The sequence below is a fragment of the Xiphophorus couchianus genome, chromosome 2, assembly GCF_001444195.1.
Source record: "Xiphophorus couchianus chromosome 2, X_couchianus-1.0, whole genome shotgun sequence".
Lineage (NCBI taxonomy): Eukaryota > Metazoa > Chordata > Actinopteri > Cyprinodontiformes > Poeciliidae > Xiphophorus > Xiphophorus couchianus.
In genome coordinates, this window is record NC_040229.1 from 23,986,191 (window position 1) to 24,006,661 (window position 20,471).

At 39.2% G+C, this 20,471-nt stretch overlaps 2 protein-coding genes across 3 annotated transcripts in view; both read left to right on the forward strand.

Annotated features, from left to right (window-relative positions):
* Positions 1 to 9,202, forward strand: part of spire2 (spire-type actin nucleation factor 2) — a 31,820-nt gene extending 22,618 nt beyond the window's left edge. For both annotated transcript variants that reach the window (XM_028002904.1, XM_028002913.1), the window contains exons 10-15: positions 1,681 to 1,802; positions 3,004 to 3,141; positions 3,227 to 3,294; positions 3,669 to 3,696; positions 5,077 to 5,174; positions 8,045 to 9,202. In XM_028002904.1, coding sequence (XP_027858705.1) covers positions 1,681 to 1,802; positions 3,004 to 3,141; positions 3,227 to 3,294; positions 3,669 to 3,696; positions 5,077 to 5,174; positions 8,045 to 8,345 — 755 coding nt within the window. In that variant the 3' untranslated portion in view covers positions 8,346 to 9,202. The remainder of the gene's footprint in view (positions 1 to 1,680; positions 1,803 to 3,003; positions 3,142 to 3,226; positions 3,295 to 3,668; positions 3,697 to 5,076; positions 5,175 to 8,044) is intronic.
* Positions 9,203 to 11,758: 2,556 nt separating this feature from the next.
* Positions 11,759 to 20,471, forward strand: part of sntb2 (syntrophin, beta 2) — a 28,191-nt gene continuing 19,478 nt past the window's right edge. The window contains exon 1 of the mRNA XM_028027944.1: positions 11,759 to 12,793. Coding sequence (XP_027883745.1) covers positions 12,070 to 12,793 — 724 coding nt within the window. The 5' untranslated portion in view covers positions 11,759 to 12,069. The remainder of the gene's footprint in view (positions 12,794 to 20,471) is intronic.

Here is a 20,471-nt window from a genome sequence, read left to right on the forward strand (position 1 = left end):
TTGACTGATATGCAGTTGTTAGCTTGAAAAGTATGGGATTTTAAAGCACAGTACCTCAGTAAGAGAAAGAGGTGGCGCTTTATTAGCTTCTACAACATGACTGGGTTTTTTTAAACAGCCATATTTTTCTTCCTTATGAAATGAATGGTTGTTGCTTGGCTAGTGGAGTACACAGAAAAAAATATTGAACTATAAGTGCATAGGCACACTTATTTATTTATTTAAATGTATCTATAGGCACATTTACTTCTTGCTAGCGAGGGAAAACTGTGGCATTATGGAAATTCATTTTGGATATTTTTATCAGCACCATCTAGTGACTCTGTCCTCAGATTTTGACTTTGAGGTTAATGAAAAAGGGGAAATTTGTCACATTCAGAAAAAAAAAAAAGTTTTCTTTAGGTTGCATATAGAAAATTAAGAACTTAAGATGAACATATTAGAGCAATACTGTGCAAAAACTTTAAACCAAAGCAGCTGAAGACTTCAAAATATGTTAGAAAGCCTGGTAAAAAAATGAAAGAGTGTGGTGGCGGTAAACACCATGTGGCGTTCATTCGACAAACTTTCCAGTGGTTCTTAAAACCGGAGAATTAATGTTCAGCATGACCTTCCATGTAGCAGTCATGTTTCAACCAGTTAACTGGCAGTGTGCAGCAACATGTGGGGGAGGGGCAGCTCTGTAACTCCTTATCCCAAACACTGAGGTTTAAGCTCTTATTCTGTGTTGGAACTATATATTTTTAGGTAAGCAGCCCAGCAACAAACCCACTGATTTTCGACAAACATCGCTCTTTATTTCCTCCATTTCTATCTTAGGACGGACAAATAATGTGGTGATTTTTGAAGACATTACGTCGCTTCTGCCTCCGTTCTCTACTTCAAGTACAAAAAGTTATTAAATTACTGCTGCTTCACTGAAATAAGAGCCTTTTCTCTCCACACTGGAACAGCAGCCACTGACGGGGATCAGATCAGCCCTGCGGACGCTAATAGACGTTTGATGGATTGTAATTAGATAAAAAGATGTGCTGATAAAGTCAGACTGGGTGATGGGGCTTCAGCAGCGAAGGTTCAGCTCGATGGCAGTAATTTGTGCACTAACAGCCTCGCTGTCTGAAAAACGATCCCGGTCCACTCCCAGCTTCTGCACAGCTGCCGTGCAATCCGCAGAGGTTCATCATGTAGTACTTAACCCTGCCAGCAAGGGGCTCTTATGCTTAAACTGGGGCTGTGTAGGGATGTAAGCCTGTAAGCTGCATCTGTCATCAGCAGCTGATCCAAATTATGTGTACGGATGATATTTACTGGCCTGTCTCAGCCATCTTCTCGGCCTGTTGGAGCCAAATCGACGGCCTCCATCTGCAGCAGCAGTTTGAGCCGCGTGAGGGCTGCCCGCCCCTCACTGTGAACTACGTTGCAGCGTGAGCCAAATCTCCCTCCTGAAATCAGATTAATAATACACGACAGCTTTAGAGGAGTTTGCCGAACGCTGTACGGGGCTGAGATCTGAGACGGTGCTGAATGAAAGAGGCTGATGGGTAATTCATGGAGTAGTTAGGCCAGGATATGTGCCTTACTCATCCGGTCTCAGCTGTACACATTTGATACCCCTCCACCTCTCTGTATTTTATTCATTGTTTCCTCTCACTGACTTTTAATCCGTTTCTCCACACCCAGCTTCCTTCCCCGTCTACGGCTGGGCGCCCCCGTCTCCCGCTCGCCTGTCTCTGAGTTCGGTGGACGAGGCCACGGAGGGTCTCGAGACGACGTCGGACTCCAGAAGCGGAGACCAGTGGATGGTGAGATAAAATCCCAGCAGCCTCAGAGACAGTGAAGAAAGAACACTGTGAAGAGTTAGATTCAATATTATGTCTTTCAAACCTCAATTTTCCGAATAAGTGAGAAGATAAAGATCACATGAAATGGTTAAAACCTCTAAAAGGATGTGGTTGTTTGATTTTTATTAACCATCAATCAATCCATCCATCTATCAATCCAATCTAATCCACACACACTGTGGCAGTAATGGACCATGATCTAATTCAAAACATCCCCCTTCCCATTTGTTTTTTATTATTACTATTAAATGTTATTTCACCAGCAAAATCCCACTGACATAAAAAAATCTCTTTTACAAGAGAGTCCTGGCCAACACTGGCAACAGCACACAAAATCTACTGAACATTCACAGCAAAACAGGGAACGTTAACACCGCCGTAAAGGAATTGGTTAAAACCCAGTGACGTTTTTTGTTTTTATTTGGACATCCCAATGAGTTCCAGGACCAGAATAGATCTACTAGGACTGACCCACATTTTGGATCACTTCCTCTAATGGAAGACACTAAAGGACTATATAGTTACAGGTTCAAGTGACCCTAACTAACTCAGTGACTCTAATCTGACCTCTCTCTCTACATAAAGGATGTTAAATTATATCCTCAATCTTGATCTTCTAATATTTTGGTGAACATTTAAATCAGGAGCTTTGGCTTCTGACTTGGCTCGTTTTTCATCATAATAATAGGCCTAGGAAATGCTCCGATCTCTCCGTCGTACCATTACTCTTAAAGAAGACACCAAGATACTCAAACTTTCCCTTGAGGCAGGAGATTAACCCCCATCTGGGGGAAGAGTCCAAGTTTTTCTGGTATAGGTCCATGGCCTCTCACCAGAGCTGACTCTCTTCTTGGCCACTTCCCAAACGACTGCAGACTCTAACAGAACCACATCATCTGTATAAAGTAAAGATCGGGATATCCTATTGATATGCTGTTCATGAAAACAACTAATGCCCCAGGAATGCTGATGCACATTCAGGTTTAGATTAACAGCACAAGTAACAGCAGTAGGTTCTGCAACATGAACAATACCTTTACAGTTTTAGAATATCCTCTTTATAACCCATCCTGAATTTATTTATTGTTTAAATCATACATTTATGTGTTTATCGAGTCATCAGACTGATTGGTCCTCTTCCTCCTCCTCGATTTTTCTTCAGGAGGAGTTCAGCCACCCCGTTGAGAGTCTGGCCCTTACGTTGGATGAGATCATCAATGTGCGTCGAGTACTCGTCAAAGCAGAAATGGAGAAATATCTTCAGAGCAAGGAGTTGTACAGCAACCTGAAGCGAGGAAAGGTAGCAGCTTTGGTTTCCTTGTTGCTGTTGCCTCTGCTGTGTTTTCAGTAAATGTTGTCAGTATTTACTGCATCTGATTCCTCAGGTTTGCTGCTGCTGCAGAGTGAAATTCCCTCTCTTCTCGTGGCCGTCTACGTGCTTACTGTGCAAAAGGTAGCCAAGAAAAGTTTGACTGGACCTTCTGGACCTTTTTGGAATATTTATTCTTATTAATTTTATCTTCAAACGTGATCTTGTGTTTAAATTTCACATGAAACACGGAAAGTCTGAATTTCTCCAAAACATTAGCCATTATCATGTTTTTCACTCTTTAAATTTCTGATTTCTCAAAGATTTGTTTTCAAAGTACACAACTCTGAGTTAATTAAATCCTGAATTAAAAGATAAATAATAAGGCAATCAAACTTGTTTTCATGCAATAATTTCTGCAGCTTGATATCCCACGACTGTAGTGTGAAGCACAGGAATTAGTAACTATTTAAGATTTGAATTGTAATAACACTCCTTTGTTTTTGTTCCTCTTGCAGGTCAGTGTGTGGCTCTTGTAGTGCAAAGGTAACTTTAGACATATAATATTTATTTTATTCCCAAATACTAGTTTGTGTCACTCTATGTTTCAAATTGTTTTATATATTTTTTAGTAGTTGCACTCATAAAAATACTACAGGTTGATTTTCAAAGCTTGAATCAAACAATGTTGTTTGTTGGATCGGGAACATGGACAGTTTGGAAAGGGGTGAACACAAAAGGCATTGCACAAAAAAACTATTTATTATTCTCTCGGATTAATTAGCATTTGCTGTCTAATTGACCTATGTTAGTCATTTGGTCCCATACTTAAAACTGGCCCAATATTAATGACTAATGTTTATTTCCATCTTGTTGCCATTAGTATATGTGTTTCAGGGAAGTGTGTCATGTGGCATTTGTTTGGTCATGTGACTCTGATCCAGAGCCGGATTGTTTGGTGTTTAACTGAAGCAGAAAAGCTGTGTTAGCAGTCTGGTCATTTTTTCTTGGTGTTCAAAGGGCAGGGAAATATGTATAATATTGGTTATCAGCCACAGCGGTAATGTTAATATTGGATATCAATACTGACCTAAATTATCATGCAGGTGCATCAATACTCTGTTTATATGGCTTGAATATTAGTTGGTTTATATAAAGTTTATAATGCAGAGCACATTTTTCAAGTTGAAACAAGTCGTCTCCATGACCCTCATTTTATGACAAAATGTCAATCAGAAATTAAGGCGATTTAAACAACTGCAATCACCACATTTATCCACCTCTATTATTTCTACTCAGTGACGTCACAGTGACAAAAGAACTTGTAGTTTTACTATTTTAAACATGTGCAAATTCAAAAGCTTACGGCTTTAATAGAACAAGTTTATCTCCTGTTAATCTTTTGATTATGTTTATTAGTTGTTTACTTTGTGAGTCAGTTTAAAAACAGTTCATGAAAAGAGTTAAGGAATGTAAGAAAAGCTGCAGCAGAAACAGGTAAATAAAGGTATTTTAGTTTTCAGCACTGGTTTAATTCTCTGTTGACGTCAAATTTATTTATTTTTTGCTCTTTTTGTTTGTTTTTGTTTTCATTTGTCGCCTCCGTCCCGGCCCGTGTTGGATGTGTGGTTTTGTGCAGTGTAGGTTTGGATTTGTTGTGCTTTTTGTGTTTGTGGTGCTGTGGCTCATCTGTGTTAATGTCACTCTAATTGTTAATTAAAAATGTCTGCATTTGTTTGTAGGTGTGTTCAGTGCTTTCTTGCTGTGCAACGAGAGTAAAATAATACTGACCTATTGTATGAATAAATTGTATGAATCAGTTATTATCAGTATGTACGTATTTTAATGAACATTTCTTAACATCACATGACTGTTTCTTTTCCTCCAACTTTCTGACTGGATGTTGTTCACGTTTCTTGAATTCAGATGAAGATTCCCTCCAAGAAGATGGCTCATATTCCTGTGTACACTGTGGGATTTCACAGCACCCCAAAAGGCCATGGACACAAAAGCCAAGTGTACAAGTGAGTCTTTGCATTTATTAAGCAATTTAAAAAGTCTAAGTAACTGGATACCTCTATGTTAGTCCCAGAGAAAAGGTGATCGTGACACAATCAATTTATCTGCTAAGAGCAAGCTGCTGCCAACAGAACTTTGTCAACTCAACATTTAAGCTAAAAGAAAGAAAAGAGAAGTTTATATTTCCAGTCCCTCTTCCACACTAGGACAAATATGTGTGTTTCATAGCCGTCAAACACAGCTGTCCCCAAACTCTTACTTTCGAGGGGAAACCCTGCAACTTTAAAAGTCTTTCATTTGCGGCAGCCATTCACTACTGGACAAAACGCCTTTAAGTGGCGACAAGGGAAGCTGTGTTCAGTTCAGGCTCGGCAGGTGAAAACATCGTAAAGTCTCACCGTTCTCCAGAATGTTGCCACTTTTAAACATGTTATTGGAGCACATTCATGCAAATCACTGGTGGGAACCAATGTGAGTCTCACACATCACATCTTTATTAGGTGATTTTATGGAAATGTATGAAATTTGTTTATAATTCTTTGTTTCGTTTTTTTTTTTACCGATTCTCAACAATTATGAAAGACAGAAACTATACAATAGCAGAAGTATTTTTAGACTCTGCAGCCTCTGATTTATTGGTTTACCCAGCAGTATTTGGTTGTGTTTTTCACTGAGAGCGACACTCTGACGCAGGCTCTGACGTTGTTAGCATTTGATTAAGCAAATACTCTTTGTTGAATTATATTTAATGAAGAGGAGAAGTTACTGTTAGTGGCATCTTTAGAACATTAATTAAAAGTTTCTTGTAATCTTTGAAGGTGGTTTATTTGATGCTCAGGTTCCAAAAGCCAGTCTTCAGTCACGCTGCACAACTTTCTCAGAACGTCTCTGGCACTGCTGGATTTCTCTCTCAGGTTATCTTTGCTAATTGGAGCACTAAATTCTGTCTGTGTGCCGACCGCAGATTCACCTCACAACCACAGATTTTCTTTCACGATGAAAGATTTGACTTAAGACAGCAGATAATCGCACAGAGTAAACCTGGCTTCAGATTAAGAAAATGTTCTCTTACATGTTCGGTTATCTCTTGACAAGAATAAAAAAGAGTAAGTAGCATCGAAAGTCCAAAGAAAAACCATCAGGAAGGTCAGAGAGCTGTTAGAGCTGTTGAACCAGACCGCTTTAAAATAATATAAGAAAGTCTGACTAAGAAAACAAATTATATATAAAGAAGAAAACCAACAATAAAATCCGCACAAAACAGAAAGTCCAACTAAGCTCATTGCAAGAGGGATATCTCCAGATATATGCACAGTGTTGTATGTATGGTGGATTACACTCTGAATTCAGCTAACTTAACGTTAAATGTTCAATGGAAACTCAGGCAACAAGACAGCTGAGCTTTTTTACTCACATTGGGAATGAAGATGGCCTGACTGGACATAAATTAATTGTAAAACCAAGTAATATTTAAATGTTGTCTCTCTCCATTTATCTTTTTATTTGTAGTTTATATTCCTTAATGTTTAAAGTTCCTCTTTATCCCACTTTTCATCTCATTAGTGACGATTTACTAACTTTTCCCCGAATAAGAACTAGAAGCTGGCCTCCTCAAGCCAGTCACCTCCACCTCACACACACTCCCTCCTTCCTTTGTTGTGTAATCAGTGCAGCGCCTCCTACACGGCCTCTAAGCAGCCATTATGTAATAATTACCCAGCTGTCACTACGATCCTCCCACCTTGAAGGCAGCCAGTTGGTGAGAAGCAGAGCTGGTGTGGTGTAGTATTTCTCTGCTCTCAGGGAGGTTTTCATTTTACAACTGAGATTGTTGTTCTTTTGATCAAAAAGCTCAATCTTCTCCACAGTGACGGATTTTCCTGGCTCACTGCTGAAGCATCATTTTTATGCTTTAGTTCACTTCAATATTTGTTTTGCTTTCCATTCATCCAAGCATTTCATCCACTTGAGATCATAGATATGAAGCTTTTTTAAAAAAGAAAATGTTTGTTTATACTCTGCTTCCACACGCTTTTTTCTTTCACTCTGACTTTGGTAGAAACAAATCTACTTTATCTTCCAAAAATATAAGTTGCAAAGTGAACTATTTGGACTGAGACTGTCAGACTGCATGTTATTGCAACACTTTTTCCCTAAATTGAATTGGCTAACAGTCCTGCCAAAAGTGTTGTAAAAATGTAAACATAAATAAATGTGTCAACTATTTCCAGGTGTTTACTACCAGTGCATAGATAAAAAGATTTTTATTCTTTTTTTGTCGTGATGAACAATATTTTCCAAAAATAAGTTGCAAAGTGGACTATGTGGGATGAGGTTATCGCAGTATTGACTGAACTACTGGTATTAAGCGATCACACTTATTTTGATGCATTACTAGTTTTGGAGAATTTTGTTTACATTTTTTTTACAACCAGAAAAAAGGTCAAACCCTCTATAGGAGCAAAATGCTCTCGCTCATAAAAATCTGATGATGTCAGATTTGTGTAGCTTTTCAGTTTCAATGCATCCGACCCTTTCACCTGAACTAAGCATAAAAATATAAACTCTCCAATGTGGGCTAAGCCTTGTTAATCCCCCCCAAACTCCTCCAATTTTCTCCAGGCTGCAGTTATTCTTGTGCATCCTTTTTTACAGACTTTTTCCTTCCACTCTGCTTTCCATAAATATGTTTGGACACCGTGTTTCACTTTTTGAATTGAATTACTGAAAGAAACAAAAATTTCAATTCTGTTCTACTGTAACATGATGCCCTTGTGTATTATCTCAGTTATAGATTCAAAGTTGTAATTATTTGTCTACATGTCTGATTTATATAAGATGTGAAGGCATCCCCATCCTCCGTTTCTGCTTGCAGATCCCTGCGGACTCTGTCTCGCCACTCAGTGGAGGAGGAGTTCCCACACCTGTACGCTCACGGCTGCACGCTGCGTGACATCTGCGCCGAATGCACAAAGTTTGTCGCTGATGTCATCTCCTCCAGCCGCCGGAGCCTGGACATCCTCAACAACACTCCAAAGAGAGAGGCCAAAGCCGCTCAGAGGCCACAGCTGCAGCGACAGTCCAACTTTGAGGCTTTGCCTCAACCAAACCATCACCACCAACAACCTTCATCACACCTCCACCGCAGCGAGACGGTCCACAGCACGAAGCAATGACTGGCTCAGACTCTGACCTCACTGTGCACACGTTTGTATTTAAAGAGGAGAGGGCTCTCCGAGGGTTGCAGCGTGTCTTAATAATCATATAATCCAGTAAAGGTGCTTCAAAGTTAATTTTGCTGGGTTGGAGCATTAAATGTATCATTTAATAGTCAAGTTTAGGTCTAAAAGATGGAAAAAAAAATATCACTGAAGCTGTTAAGAACTCTTTAGCAAGAATGTAGAGATGCCAGCTTTTTGCACAACTGCTTTACCTTCCTTATCTCACCATCTCACTCTCAACACACTTGTTCACTTAAATCTCTCTCTGCATCTGCCCTATCTGCTGCACCAAACCTTCACTCTTCACTCACACATTTTGGGCGGGAGGGGTTCAATCAGAGGGGAGCGCTGGAGGTTGAGAGGCAGGGCTGCGAGGTTAAAGCTGTGCAGTGTTGCATTAGCATTTAACTCCAATGGGTTGCCTTGTTTTTTTTGTCATGAATGTACCTTACAAGAACAAAATTGCAAACCTAATAGCTTGTAAACAATAAAATATTTATTTTTAACCATTAAAAAGGGGAGTTAAAAACAATCTGCTGCATAACGAGCCCTCTCTGGCGACGCTTGTGAAAACCCCAGACCTGCAGAAGGGTGGGTGGGGTTGGGGGGGTGAAACGGCAGCGACACTGTGAATGTAACAGGGTGAAGCTGCGGGCCGCAACTTTAGCCGACGTAGCATGACGACCGCGGTGAGAGGCGAGCAGGTGAATCTCCCGCCTCTCTCACTCCCACATGGACGCTTTGCAATCTGTCCTGGTTTTGTAAACACAAAGTGAGCCTCGGCTGCAATAAAGATCCAGTGACAAACACAACCAGTGCTGCATCTGCGAGTTTTACTGTGGGCTCACCAAACAACAGAGGAGCACAGCTGTCCTGCAACAGTACAAATTTGACTGATCAGAACAAGCAGTTGATATGTTGCACTGAACATCTTGGAACATCTTTAATGTCATGCTTGAACAGACATTAAAGATAAAAAGGCTGTTACTTTTTGTTCATATTTTTGTGTTTCCATACTTCTGCGGTTATGTTTAGATAACTAGAAGGAGGTATTGGACCTTCGGGGGTTCCTGCGTTTTGGTGCGTTGCATGGGTCAAAAATTGGCAGCAACATATGGAACATATTTTGGTTAATTTTATGTGTAAAGTTATTTATGAATAGACTACTCTACCTGTGTCTCTCAGATGCAAGAAAAAGGCTTTGGGATAGAAAATGTAAGCATATTTTTTCTCCTCGTGTCTCCCAGTCTTCAAATATTCATTCATTCAGAAAATATAACCTTTTTAATAAATGTTCTATTAAATATTAATTTTATAAAACTATTTTAAAAATGCATTTTTGATAGGGCAAAGATTACTCTGTTTAATTTGAAAGGCACATAAAAAAATAAGAACCATGATACAAATTAACTTTTTCCTAATGTCCAAATGGCAACAAAATATATAATTTACATCAATACACTAGTGTTATGTAACGATAAAGTAAAAAGTTAAAACCACTGGAAGAAAATGTAGATAACCAGGAGGGTTAATTAAAAAAAATTTTTTTAAATGACAGCAACTGTAAAGTGAGTCTTCCTTTAAAGTGAGTCCCAACCATTTATACCTGAAGAGCAAAATTTAAACGTTTGTAAAATGAGCAGAAGTGAGTGTCTGCTTCATGGTTTCTAAAAGCGGTATTGATGGGAAAATGAAAGTGTCTTGTAAGCAGCAGAGGAATCCATTAATGAAGTAAACCGAGGCTCCGCTTTCTTGTCAGGGATCAATGTGGCCTGTACGGAAGCCCCGCCTCCTGATCATGAATAAATAATTAGGTCTGCGCTCCTATTGGCTGCTTCCTCCTGTCATCTGGCTCTGACTTTACTCTCCCGCAGAAGCTGATGTACGTCAAGAGCGCGCAATACTTCTTAGACTCGAAAAGGAAAACGGGTGATTACACTTTCACAATAAAAGCATAGAGAAACCGCAATGGATCTTTCATTCATTGCTGTTGTTGCTTCAAGCTTTTAACCATAGTTTTAAAAATGTAAATTTTTAATGCTGCTATTTATGTCTGATTATTTAACTTTTGTTTATTATAATTTTTGTAGGTTAGTTTATTTTCAACATAATCCAAATTTACCAAGTTACCAAAAATGACCAAAAGTGAATCCCACACAAATATTCACTTGCCAATAATATGGTTGATTTAAAGAGAAAATTATCTTTAAATAAACCCATATTTGTAATAATATGAGTTAGTGTATTATTTCGTTTGCTCGTTTTGTTTTGTGATCTCTTTCCTGTTTTTGTGTCTGCCTAAATTTTTGTCAACATTTTTCTTAATTAGATTGGGTATTCAACATACCTGTTGAGCCAATATTATTCAAATAAAAATCTAATTTGAGTAACAAAGAATTCAGTTCAAATTTAATTATCACAATTCAATTTAAAAATACTTTATTATTTGAGGGATATTAAATATTGTAACTCATAATTTTCTTTTAGAGTAGATACTGATGGCTGTATCGAGGAAGGATCTCCTGTATAGGTCTTTATTACAAGCAAGTCTTAAAAAGCCTCTGACTGATTTGTTGTTGTATAACAGTCTGATGAAGAGACTGCAGAGTTGTCCATCATTTTCTCTATTTTCTGAAGAATCCCTTTTTTCACAATAATCTCCAGATGTTCCAGAACCATCCCCAGAACAGAATCAGCACCTTTTTTTAAAAATCAAGTTGTGTAGCTGTTTTAGATCCCGCTCTGATGCTACTACCCCACACCTGGGATGAGTTTGGACCTCTTTTTGCCTTCAGAACTGTTCCAGTTCTTTGTGACTGAACAGTGTCAGAAATGTTAGATTTTAGATTTGTTAGGTGAACTCAGCATGACTTACTGTTGCTTTTTTTGTTCACTGCATATTGTCACTTGTTCTGACCACTCTCTGTAAAGCTGAAAGATGACTGTGGATGCAAATTTCAGCAGATTATCAGTTTCTGAAATATTCACAATAGCCTGTCATCAACGACCACTCACCAGAAATATCCCTGGACAGATTGACTGATTTGTTATTTTAGTTAACAGGGAATTTAACTGATGCCTCTAATAAAAGTGTCCAATATATGTGCATACTTTTCCATCATATTAAAATTTAAAATCATGTAATTTTTACAACATTAAGGCTCTCGCAGCAACGGTATCTTATAGTGGATTTTTACATCCTTAGGAAATTTTATTATTTTTCCAAAAGTATTAGACACAAATCGTGTTAAAAGTCATTTTCTAACGATAGTCTTTTGGAATAAAGTGTTCTCAGGTTGCCTTGATTCTCAAAACCTATGAAAACGAATAGTTTATTTCGGTGATTTTGACAGCTTTTATTTTGAAAGGTTTTAGCGGATGTGACAGAGTTGTCCTCGTGCTAACTTCAGTGGAAGTCGGTCAGCTTTAGAGCTTGAACTAATCAACAAGCCCTCCGAGGCTCGCCGCTCGCAGCCGCCCGTTCTCCTCCTCTCCTTGTGTTCTTGGAGTTCCTGTGTTCTCCCCCCCCCCTCCACCCACAGTGGGAGTGGGAGTGGGTGTGTCGATGCGAACCAGTGTAGCCTCCTCGCTGCCTGTGCGCACTCTGGAAAAGAGGAAAAAGTTGACGATGAGTTCAGAGTGAGAGCGGCCCGCCTCGGAGCAGGCCAACCGTCGGGGAATGGCAGTCTGGACCAGAGCGGACAAAAACGGCCAGCTGGACCTTCTGCTCCGCGACCGCTGGATCCGAGTGGCGGCCGAACTCACGCGGGAAACGCTGACTTTAACTGCCGAGGCGGAGGCGAGCGGACAGGGGGGAAATCACTGGGACTACCCGCCGGCTGGCCTCCGAAATGGCATGTCGAACGGAAACGACCCTGGATCGAGCCCCGGGAACCCTGGTCGCGGTTCCTCCTCGGGTCAAGACCAACTTCAGAATCAGAATCACGTGGTTCGGGGACGCAGTAGCAGCCCGGGTCGAGGAAGCGTCAGCCGGAGTCAGTACGATGGAAACTACGGTGTGAACAGTTCTGGAAAGTACCCGGTGAACGGCGCAAACTCTGACTTCGGGAGCCCCGGCTCCGGCTACGGGAGTCCTGGGTCAAGCTTCGGGTCGAGGCAAGGCGACCCCCCGGTCAACTTAGACGGCTCCTCCGAAGCGGTGCGGAAAGTCCGAGTTGTCAAACAAGAGTCCGGCGGGCTGGGGATCAGCATCAAGGGAGGGCGGGAGAACCGGATGCCCATCCTCATCTCCAAGATCTTCCCGGGGCTCGCCGCTGACCAGAGCCGTGCGCTCCGGGTGGGCGACGCGATCCTATCCGTGAATGGGAACGACCTCCGGGAGGCGACCCACGACATGGCGGTCCAGGCGCTGAAGAAGGCCGGGAAAGAAGTCACGCTAGAGGGTAAGTGGGCCAACGCGAGAGCGGGGATTTGAAGGCCGCGGTCTGAACACACCTACCAAACTTTTATACACTCAAGTCAACAACAGGTGGCAGTTAGTGCTATGAATCTTTACTTACCAATTTAATTGCACACTTGAAAAATGATAAATATAGACTAAAGAAACTTTCAATCCAGAACCAAACTCAACAGGGCAAAGTGAACCTTCATCTCAACATGGGCCCAGTCTGCTCTTCTTGAACTAATGTTCAGTGTTTTGTAAACTTTCATAACTCTTTGTTGTTTTGTAAGGTAAAATAGTAAAAAACCAACCTAAATAAAAACTTATTTTACTCAATCTATGACCAAAAGGAGATATAGAAGCCTAGTCAGTACAGCTGAACACACCACATTACATCTGCGTAAAATTAATCACAGTTTTGGTCAGGATTGGCTCACATTGCATCTTCTACAGGAGTCTCAATAAATCAGAATATCTTTAACAAGCTAATTTATTACAGTGATTATTTACAAACAATGAAAGCAATCTACTATTCAGATTATTTACAGGTAGAGTAGCTTCTTTTTTTTATGTCTGGCAAGTTTGAGGATTATGGCTTATATGTAGTGAAAACCAAAATTCAGTTTTGAAGAAAATTTTAATATTACAATTGCTGATACAGAAACTCCCTCACAATAATGGTGAAGACTGCTGACCTGAGCAGACAGTCCATGTGGTAAACCACAATAGGCCATTTCAAAAGATGGATGTTCAAACATTTTACCAGAAAGTTGAGCAGAAGGAAAACGTTTGGCAGAAAAAGATACAATCAGCAGGGTTAACCACAGCCTTGCAAACCTTGTGTTAAGACAGTTCTGAATTAGAGACGATGCCAAACGTCTTACTTGGGATGCTTAGTGGTACTAATTGTTCTGTTTCAGATGAGTTTGGCTTTCTCATTTAATTGGGAAAGGAAAGTCCGAGGCGAGATGCAGTGTTTCTAGAACTAACGATGCAGAAAGATGATGGCCGCTAACAAAACAATATGGACTTTCATTACACCTAAACAGAAACGCAGGCAGATCGTCTCCATGTCACGTCGCATTGATGCAGTAATTCATGCAAAAGGAGCCCCAACTAAGTAATGAGTGCATATACAGTACAATATATGGACAGGCTTTTGAGTAGACTAGCATTTTGCATTACAAACTCTTTATTTGACTTATGTAAAGTTCAAATTTTTTGGGAAACAAAATTTTGGGTTTTCATTAGATACAATCCATTTGTATTCAAAATCAACTATAAAAGGCAACTATAACTACAGAGCTCTAACTGAATGGAGAAATAATACCAGAATTAATTCAGCTTAAAAGAAAACAAAACTTTTAGTGAAAACAGGAGTTTAACCACTGTGCTGGTCAGGCTTAAGGGCATTACACTTTGTTAAAAGTTCAACTTTAACAGACGGGATTTATTTGTTTGTGACTATTGTCCTTGAAGTGCAAAGTGAATATTATAGTGTTTTTATAGTGTGTAATAAGTGTGGTAATGCATCGCTTAATCTTTTTCTGGCTAAAACTGATTTTGGGGTTTTGACTTTTTAAAATTTCTTTCTTTCTGAGGACTACAGACAATAAAGTACAAGGAGTACAAATGTGCCGCCAGTTCTTAGACATAGTCATTTTAAATCCCTAAAACATGAAAGAATTACAAGATTATTACACGTCTTCGTCCCAAACTGCTTATTTTTTTTAGACAATAGTGGGAAGAAAATCTGATTTTTCATTACTTGAACCAGTCAGAGCCGATTAACACTTATTGTATGCCATCTTAAGAAAACACAGTCCTGTGTTGATATCTGAGCAGATGGAGAAGTTCAAGCTGCATTGATTCAAATCAGCTGAACACAAATCCTTTGATTAGTGTAAACAGGAATTTAAGCACAGCTGTGGTCAGGTTTGCATGTTAAAGGATCAAAGGTCAATGCAGGATTCAACTAATGAGATTTATCTGTGGAAATCTTTACAAGCTCTTGCCAGGTGCCAAATTCATGCTTTCTTATATTTGGTGGTATTTTGCCATTTAAAATAAAAACGACTTTTTAAGAAAACAATCTACTAACGAAATGAATTGGGAAAATATATATTGACGAAAAATATAATAATATTGGTAATGATGAACCTTTACTTGCAGTTGTGTTATTATGTTTTGACTGCAGCTCAACATATTTTGCAGCTCTAATACAAATATATCACTCCATATACAGCCAGAACCTCCCAAAAACAGACCTAATTCACTTCACTACAACAGTTGAAGAAAAGTAAATGAGGGGTTTGCATGTGATTAGTTTTTATTGCTCAATTGGTGCACATTTTGAAGTTGCGTGTTTACTGAAACCTTATTTGTTTGGGTTTTTATTTGGTTTGAGTCTGCAGTTTGCGATCACCACAGTTTAACTTGACTAAATTAGGCCAACGGGACATTCAGGTGACTCATAGCAGCCCCGTTTAATTTGCTCTAAATGTCAACTCGTGTTTTATTTTTAACTGCAAGTCAAAAGTTTGCTGCAAATTATCTCAATAGGAGGTAACCGTGGCAGCTAATTGTTGTCATCTGAGGAGATTGTTGATAATGTTTTTGTCTCGATGTGCGCTCCACAACCGGCATGGTGAAGTGTGCTGAAGGTGTGAAGCCATGGTGTCCTAAAGTTATCCAGCAGTTTAGTCACATTAAAAATGAATACGGTGCAGGCATGTGAAACAAAAAACACCCCACAATATCTTTGTCTGAAGTTGTTTTTTTTTACTTATCTCTGGGAAAGAAATCAATTCAGTTTCAGAAAAACATACACAGACACAAAATAAGTAAATACCAGCGTTTTACTCTTTAAACAAAAGATTTTAACAATTGTGTGTTCCAGCTGAGGAAAAAGTTAGGATACCCTAATAATTTTAGGGTATCCTAACTAAGCTCCCTCTGAAACAAAGTAGCATTCAAGGTGGATGCAGTGGATTTCCAGTGGACAGGCCCTGCTACAGTCCCAAACCATGACACGTCCACCTCCATGCTTAGCAGTGGGTGTGAGGCTCTTTTCCTAGGTTGCTGTATTTACTTTATCCTAAACACGTCCTCGGTTCTGGAGCTCAAATAATTCACCTCTCTCCAAAGAGCATGACTCTAGAAGTAGAGGTGGGTGGCTATGGACCTAAAGTTTTATTGCAATATTTTGAGGTAACAATAAAAGTGAAGATGAGAAGTTATTACTTCTTTTTTAGGTAACTGTGTGGGTTTGTGACTGCATGACACAGCAATTATTGTCCCACAAACTCAAAAACTGCTCCTGAAAAACAAACCCACTTGCATTGTGCTTTTTTGTGATTTGTGTCACTAAAATGCACACAATTTATTGGTATTTATTGATTTGATTTGACTTATTGGTTCATTCCAGACATGTCAACCGTTGCGTCGAACATATCCACATTAGCGTCGGTGTGAATCTGCATTTATTCATAAATCCAATGAGAAAGTCAATGAACTAACAGTGGAGAAAATAGTAAAACAGACAATCCCAACAATATGGATAGTTTTGGAATTTATTGTGGCAACGATAAATCAACATTCTTATCATGAAGAAGTGTTTCACAATAAATGATAAACGATTTGATACAAGCCTGTCCCCATCTGGAAGGTCTGCTATTTGTCTAAATTTTTTCTGAAAGCTGACACCCTTCATATATTCTTAGAGAATACAGTTTTCTTTCTTTCACACCTCCTACTAAAGTTAAATCTGTTTGGTTTCTTCCAGATTTGACTGATTTGCACTCTCATATCTGCGTTGGTTAGAGTCCAGTGGAGTTCCTGTCATGATATTTGAGTTTACATGGGTACTCCTGTCAGCATCTTGCGGTCTGCTTTCAGGGTGGACTTGCTGGGACAGCCAGATTTGGTCATGTTGTCAGTTATCCTAATTGTCCTCCACTAGTATATGATTTGATTTTATTTTTTACAGTGAAATGGCTGGATTTATATCCTTTGAGGCCTCTTTAAATCATATCTACAGTCTTGTTTCTGAAGGTTTGACTGTTCTCAGGATCTCACCATGGCGTTCCCTCTCACTTTAATACTTAGGAGCATCAAATTGAATGTTTAAGTGAACCTTCAAATTGCTACAATGTTTTATACATGTTGCTCCCGATGTGATACAGCGGTATGTTTTAGCCATTTTAAGTGGGATTAAAAGAGCACTATATGTAAATATACTCCAAGACGCACATGTTAAGTCAAAATTATTGTATTTAAGCTGAAACTGTTGCATCATTTTAGCCATTTAATTATTTAGTTTTATGATTAAGTCAATATTACTTTTATTTTTTACTCTGTGTTGTCATTAGTGTATAGTGTTTCTGTTAATCTTCTTTTACTCTGTCCACTTTATGCTGTGACAGCATAAATTTCCCACTTCTGGGACTAATAAATGATTATCTTATTTTGGGGCGTCCTACTTTATTCCTTATCAGAAATATAATTTTATTCCATTCATTTTGGATCATTGTTCATTTGTAAAACTCAAAATCCTCAGTATTTTTAATGTTTCTTGTGACTTTGTCATCAGAGGATCATGCTGATTTTATTATTCGAATCAGAAGAAGCTGGTGGTGTTGTTTGTAATAAATTTGAAAGAGAATATTTAATGTAATCCGAGTATATTAAACACCAAATCCAGAGGTGACGTGTTGGTCGTAAAACCCGCTACACATGGCTTCATAAACCAGCATTAGGGTCTCAAACCGGGAGCATTTTTGTTGAACGTCAGTTGAAAAGAGTTGCAGACAGGCGGACTGCAGAGCCCTGAGGGTTTGGAAACTTAACATTGGGAACGGCTAAAAGCTGTGTTTAATGGCGCGGAATAAACGTGGGTTGAATTCTGACGAGCGCAAATTGTAGGAACTAATCAATGAGGGACACATTTCCACTGAAGTCAAAACCAGGCCTGTTGTGTTCCTCCCAACATAAAACCAAGCGAACGCAACAGACGTTTTCAGCAATCTGTTCTGTGAAAATGTGATTTTGTTTTATTTTATTCCCCACTCGGAATCAGATTAGTCAAGCTATTTATCTTTTATAATCAGAGAAACAGCAGAGTCTTTGTGCTTCCCAGGAATGAAACATTTTTGGTTTGAAACCACAGATTGAACTTTGCCTGCTGGTGCCTCTGTGAAAAGCAGCGACCCCCCTCGGGCGTGCTGAGGAGAAAGGCTTCGTGTGCTGCTGCAGGAATCTGTCAGCTGCCTGTCATCGGAGCGTTTGTGGATCTGCCACTGCTTCGTGAAAGGAGCGGTGGTCAGTCAGAGTGAGGCTTGACCTTCCAGAACGCAGTGGCAGCACACAAATACATAAACTCCCAGATATTCCCTCAATTAACTCCGGAGCCCCACATTCCTGACCTCCGCTCACACGTGCTTATTTGGGGCAGAGGTCAGTCATCTGACTTGCATGGTTCGTGCTCCTCCGCAGCCTTTAGCGATTTAAATTATTCATGTTGCAGAGATTGATCCGAAGCCACTTCTGTACACAGAAAATAACCAGCCGTTTTTCCAGTGATCAGCAACACGGCCTGCAGAGGGAGGTTTATGGCTTGCATCCCGCTATTTAAACTCAGTCCCACAAACTCTTGTTCCTTTCTGAGCTCTTCCAGGAATGAAGCTCATGCTGCCTTCACTGTAGCTCAGTTCAGCCTGTTCTTCTCCTAACACCTTTAACACGCCTGACTCACGCTTACTTTACACTTCTTTAAGTAGATGAAGCACTTAATGCTCAGGCCAGCGTTTGTGACTGTCCTAAAGTTTGCAAGCAGAGCTGAAACAATTAATCGGATGAATTGTGATTAATAAATGTATGAAATAGTTAACTAATTTAATAATCAATTAATCATTAACTCAAGTGGAGACTCAAAAAAAAGGTTATTTACATAAAAAAGGTGAAGCTAATCCAAAATTGTATAAAATATGTATACGTTTTGCATTAAAGATAAAACACCTTTGCCAAAACTAGTATTAGCTTTCACACAGTTTAAATTCACTAAATGAATGCTGTGTTGTTGCTCTTTAGGCAATCAAATGTTTGTCGTCTTATTTTTTAAAAATTAATTGAATGTTGTTTATTTGCATCCATAAATGTATCTGGTAACACTTTATTTGACGGGGTGACATTACACTGTCGTAAACATGATATAACACCTGTCATGAACATGAAGGAGTCTTTATGAATGTTGTCACAAAGTGTCATTCGGTAAATAATGACACTTATAATGGAAAGTTGCTTTAAATGTTGGCAATATTGACACGTCAATGCAAAGGTGGCACTTTTAATAGACTTTCAGTGCAACTTTTAGAGCAACTTTGCATTAAACTTTGCATTTTATACCAAATGACACTTTATGACATCAGTCAGACATTCATAAGGACTCCTTCATGTTCATGACAGGTGTTATGTCATGATTACGACAGTATCATGTATTTCTAATATCGTATTAAAAATGTTTAAGTAGTTAGATGAAAAATCTGTAGAATGTGCCCATTTAAAAAAAGTAATTTATTACTAAAATATTTGACAATTATTTCAATAATTAGTCTTGATTAATCCAAACTGTTTCAGCTCCGGTAATGTTTGTTACCAGCTCTTAAAATGAAATGGATAAGTTGATATTTGGTTAAACTGTCAACACAACGCCAGCCATGCTACCCATCAACTAACTGGAAAGCATTTTTGAAAAACAAGATTAATGTAAAGATGCTTAATCATAATGAAATGCAACACGTTTGTTAAAAACAAACCAAGCATATAAGCAGAAACACCTCGTTCCAGCTCTTTCGTACAGTTTTGGTGGCTTTATGTTTTGGGTTTGTTTGCCAGCTACAGAAGTAACGTACTTTCAGTTTTAAGATAACAGGTGTAGCTTGGCTAAAACTGAGTCATGCGACCAGATGAAGCAGCAGATCGACCACAGAGTGAGTGAGGTGTTACAATGACCCGAGTTCAAACCTCAGTCTGACTGAACTGCTGGGGTGGGTGGGTTACACTTAAAGCCTCTAATGGAAGACTGCTAGCAAGACTGTGAAGAAGTTTATGTTAGCAACATTATTTCTATTTGCTAAATGTCACAATAATCACTGCTTAGAGATTAAAAAAAATAAGATATTTGGTAGAATTTCCTTATTGACTTGGGTAAAATGTTTTTTTTCATATTCTTCCTTAAACTTCTCACAATAATTCGCTGGAATTTGGCCCTTTTCTCCCGGCAGAAGTGTGTAACTTAGTCAGGCTTGTAGGCCGCTGACTCACACACGCCTTTCCAGATCTATCCACAAATGTGACTGAGACTAAAACATCGACTTTATTGCCCTTACGCCACTCTGTAACTAATGTTCTTGCATGCTAAGGGCCACTGTTCATTTGAAGACCCCTTTGTTCCCAAGCTTTTAGTTCCTGGCTGGTGTTTTGAGTTTTCTCTTCAAAATGTCCAAATTATGTTTTTTCCTCGTGAATTGCAAAAGTCCTCCCTGTAATAAAACACTCCCCTCAATATAATGCTGCCACCTCCGTACTTCGTAATATGGTGTTTTAAAAATTGCAGGTGTGGTCATTTTGGCCAGATACTTCCATTCTAGTTTCTTTAGACTAAAGTATGTTTTTAAAAGTTA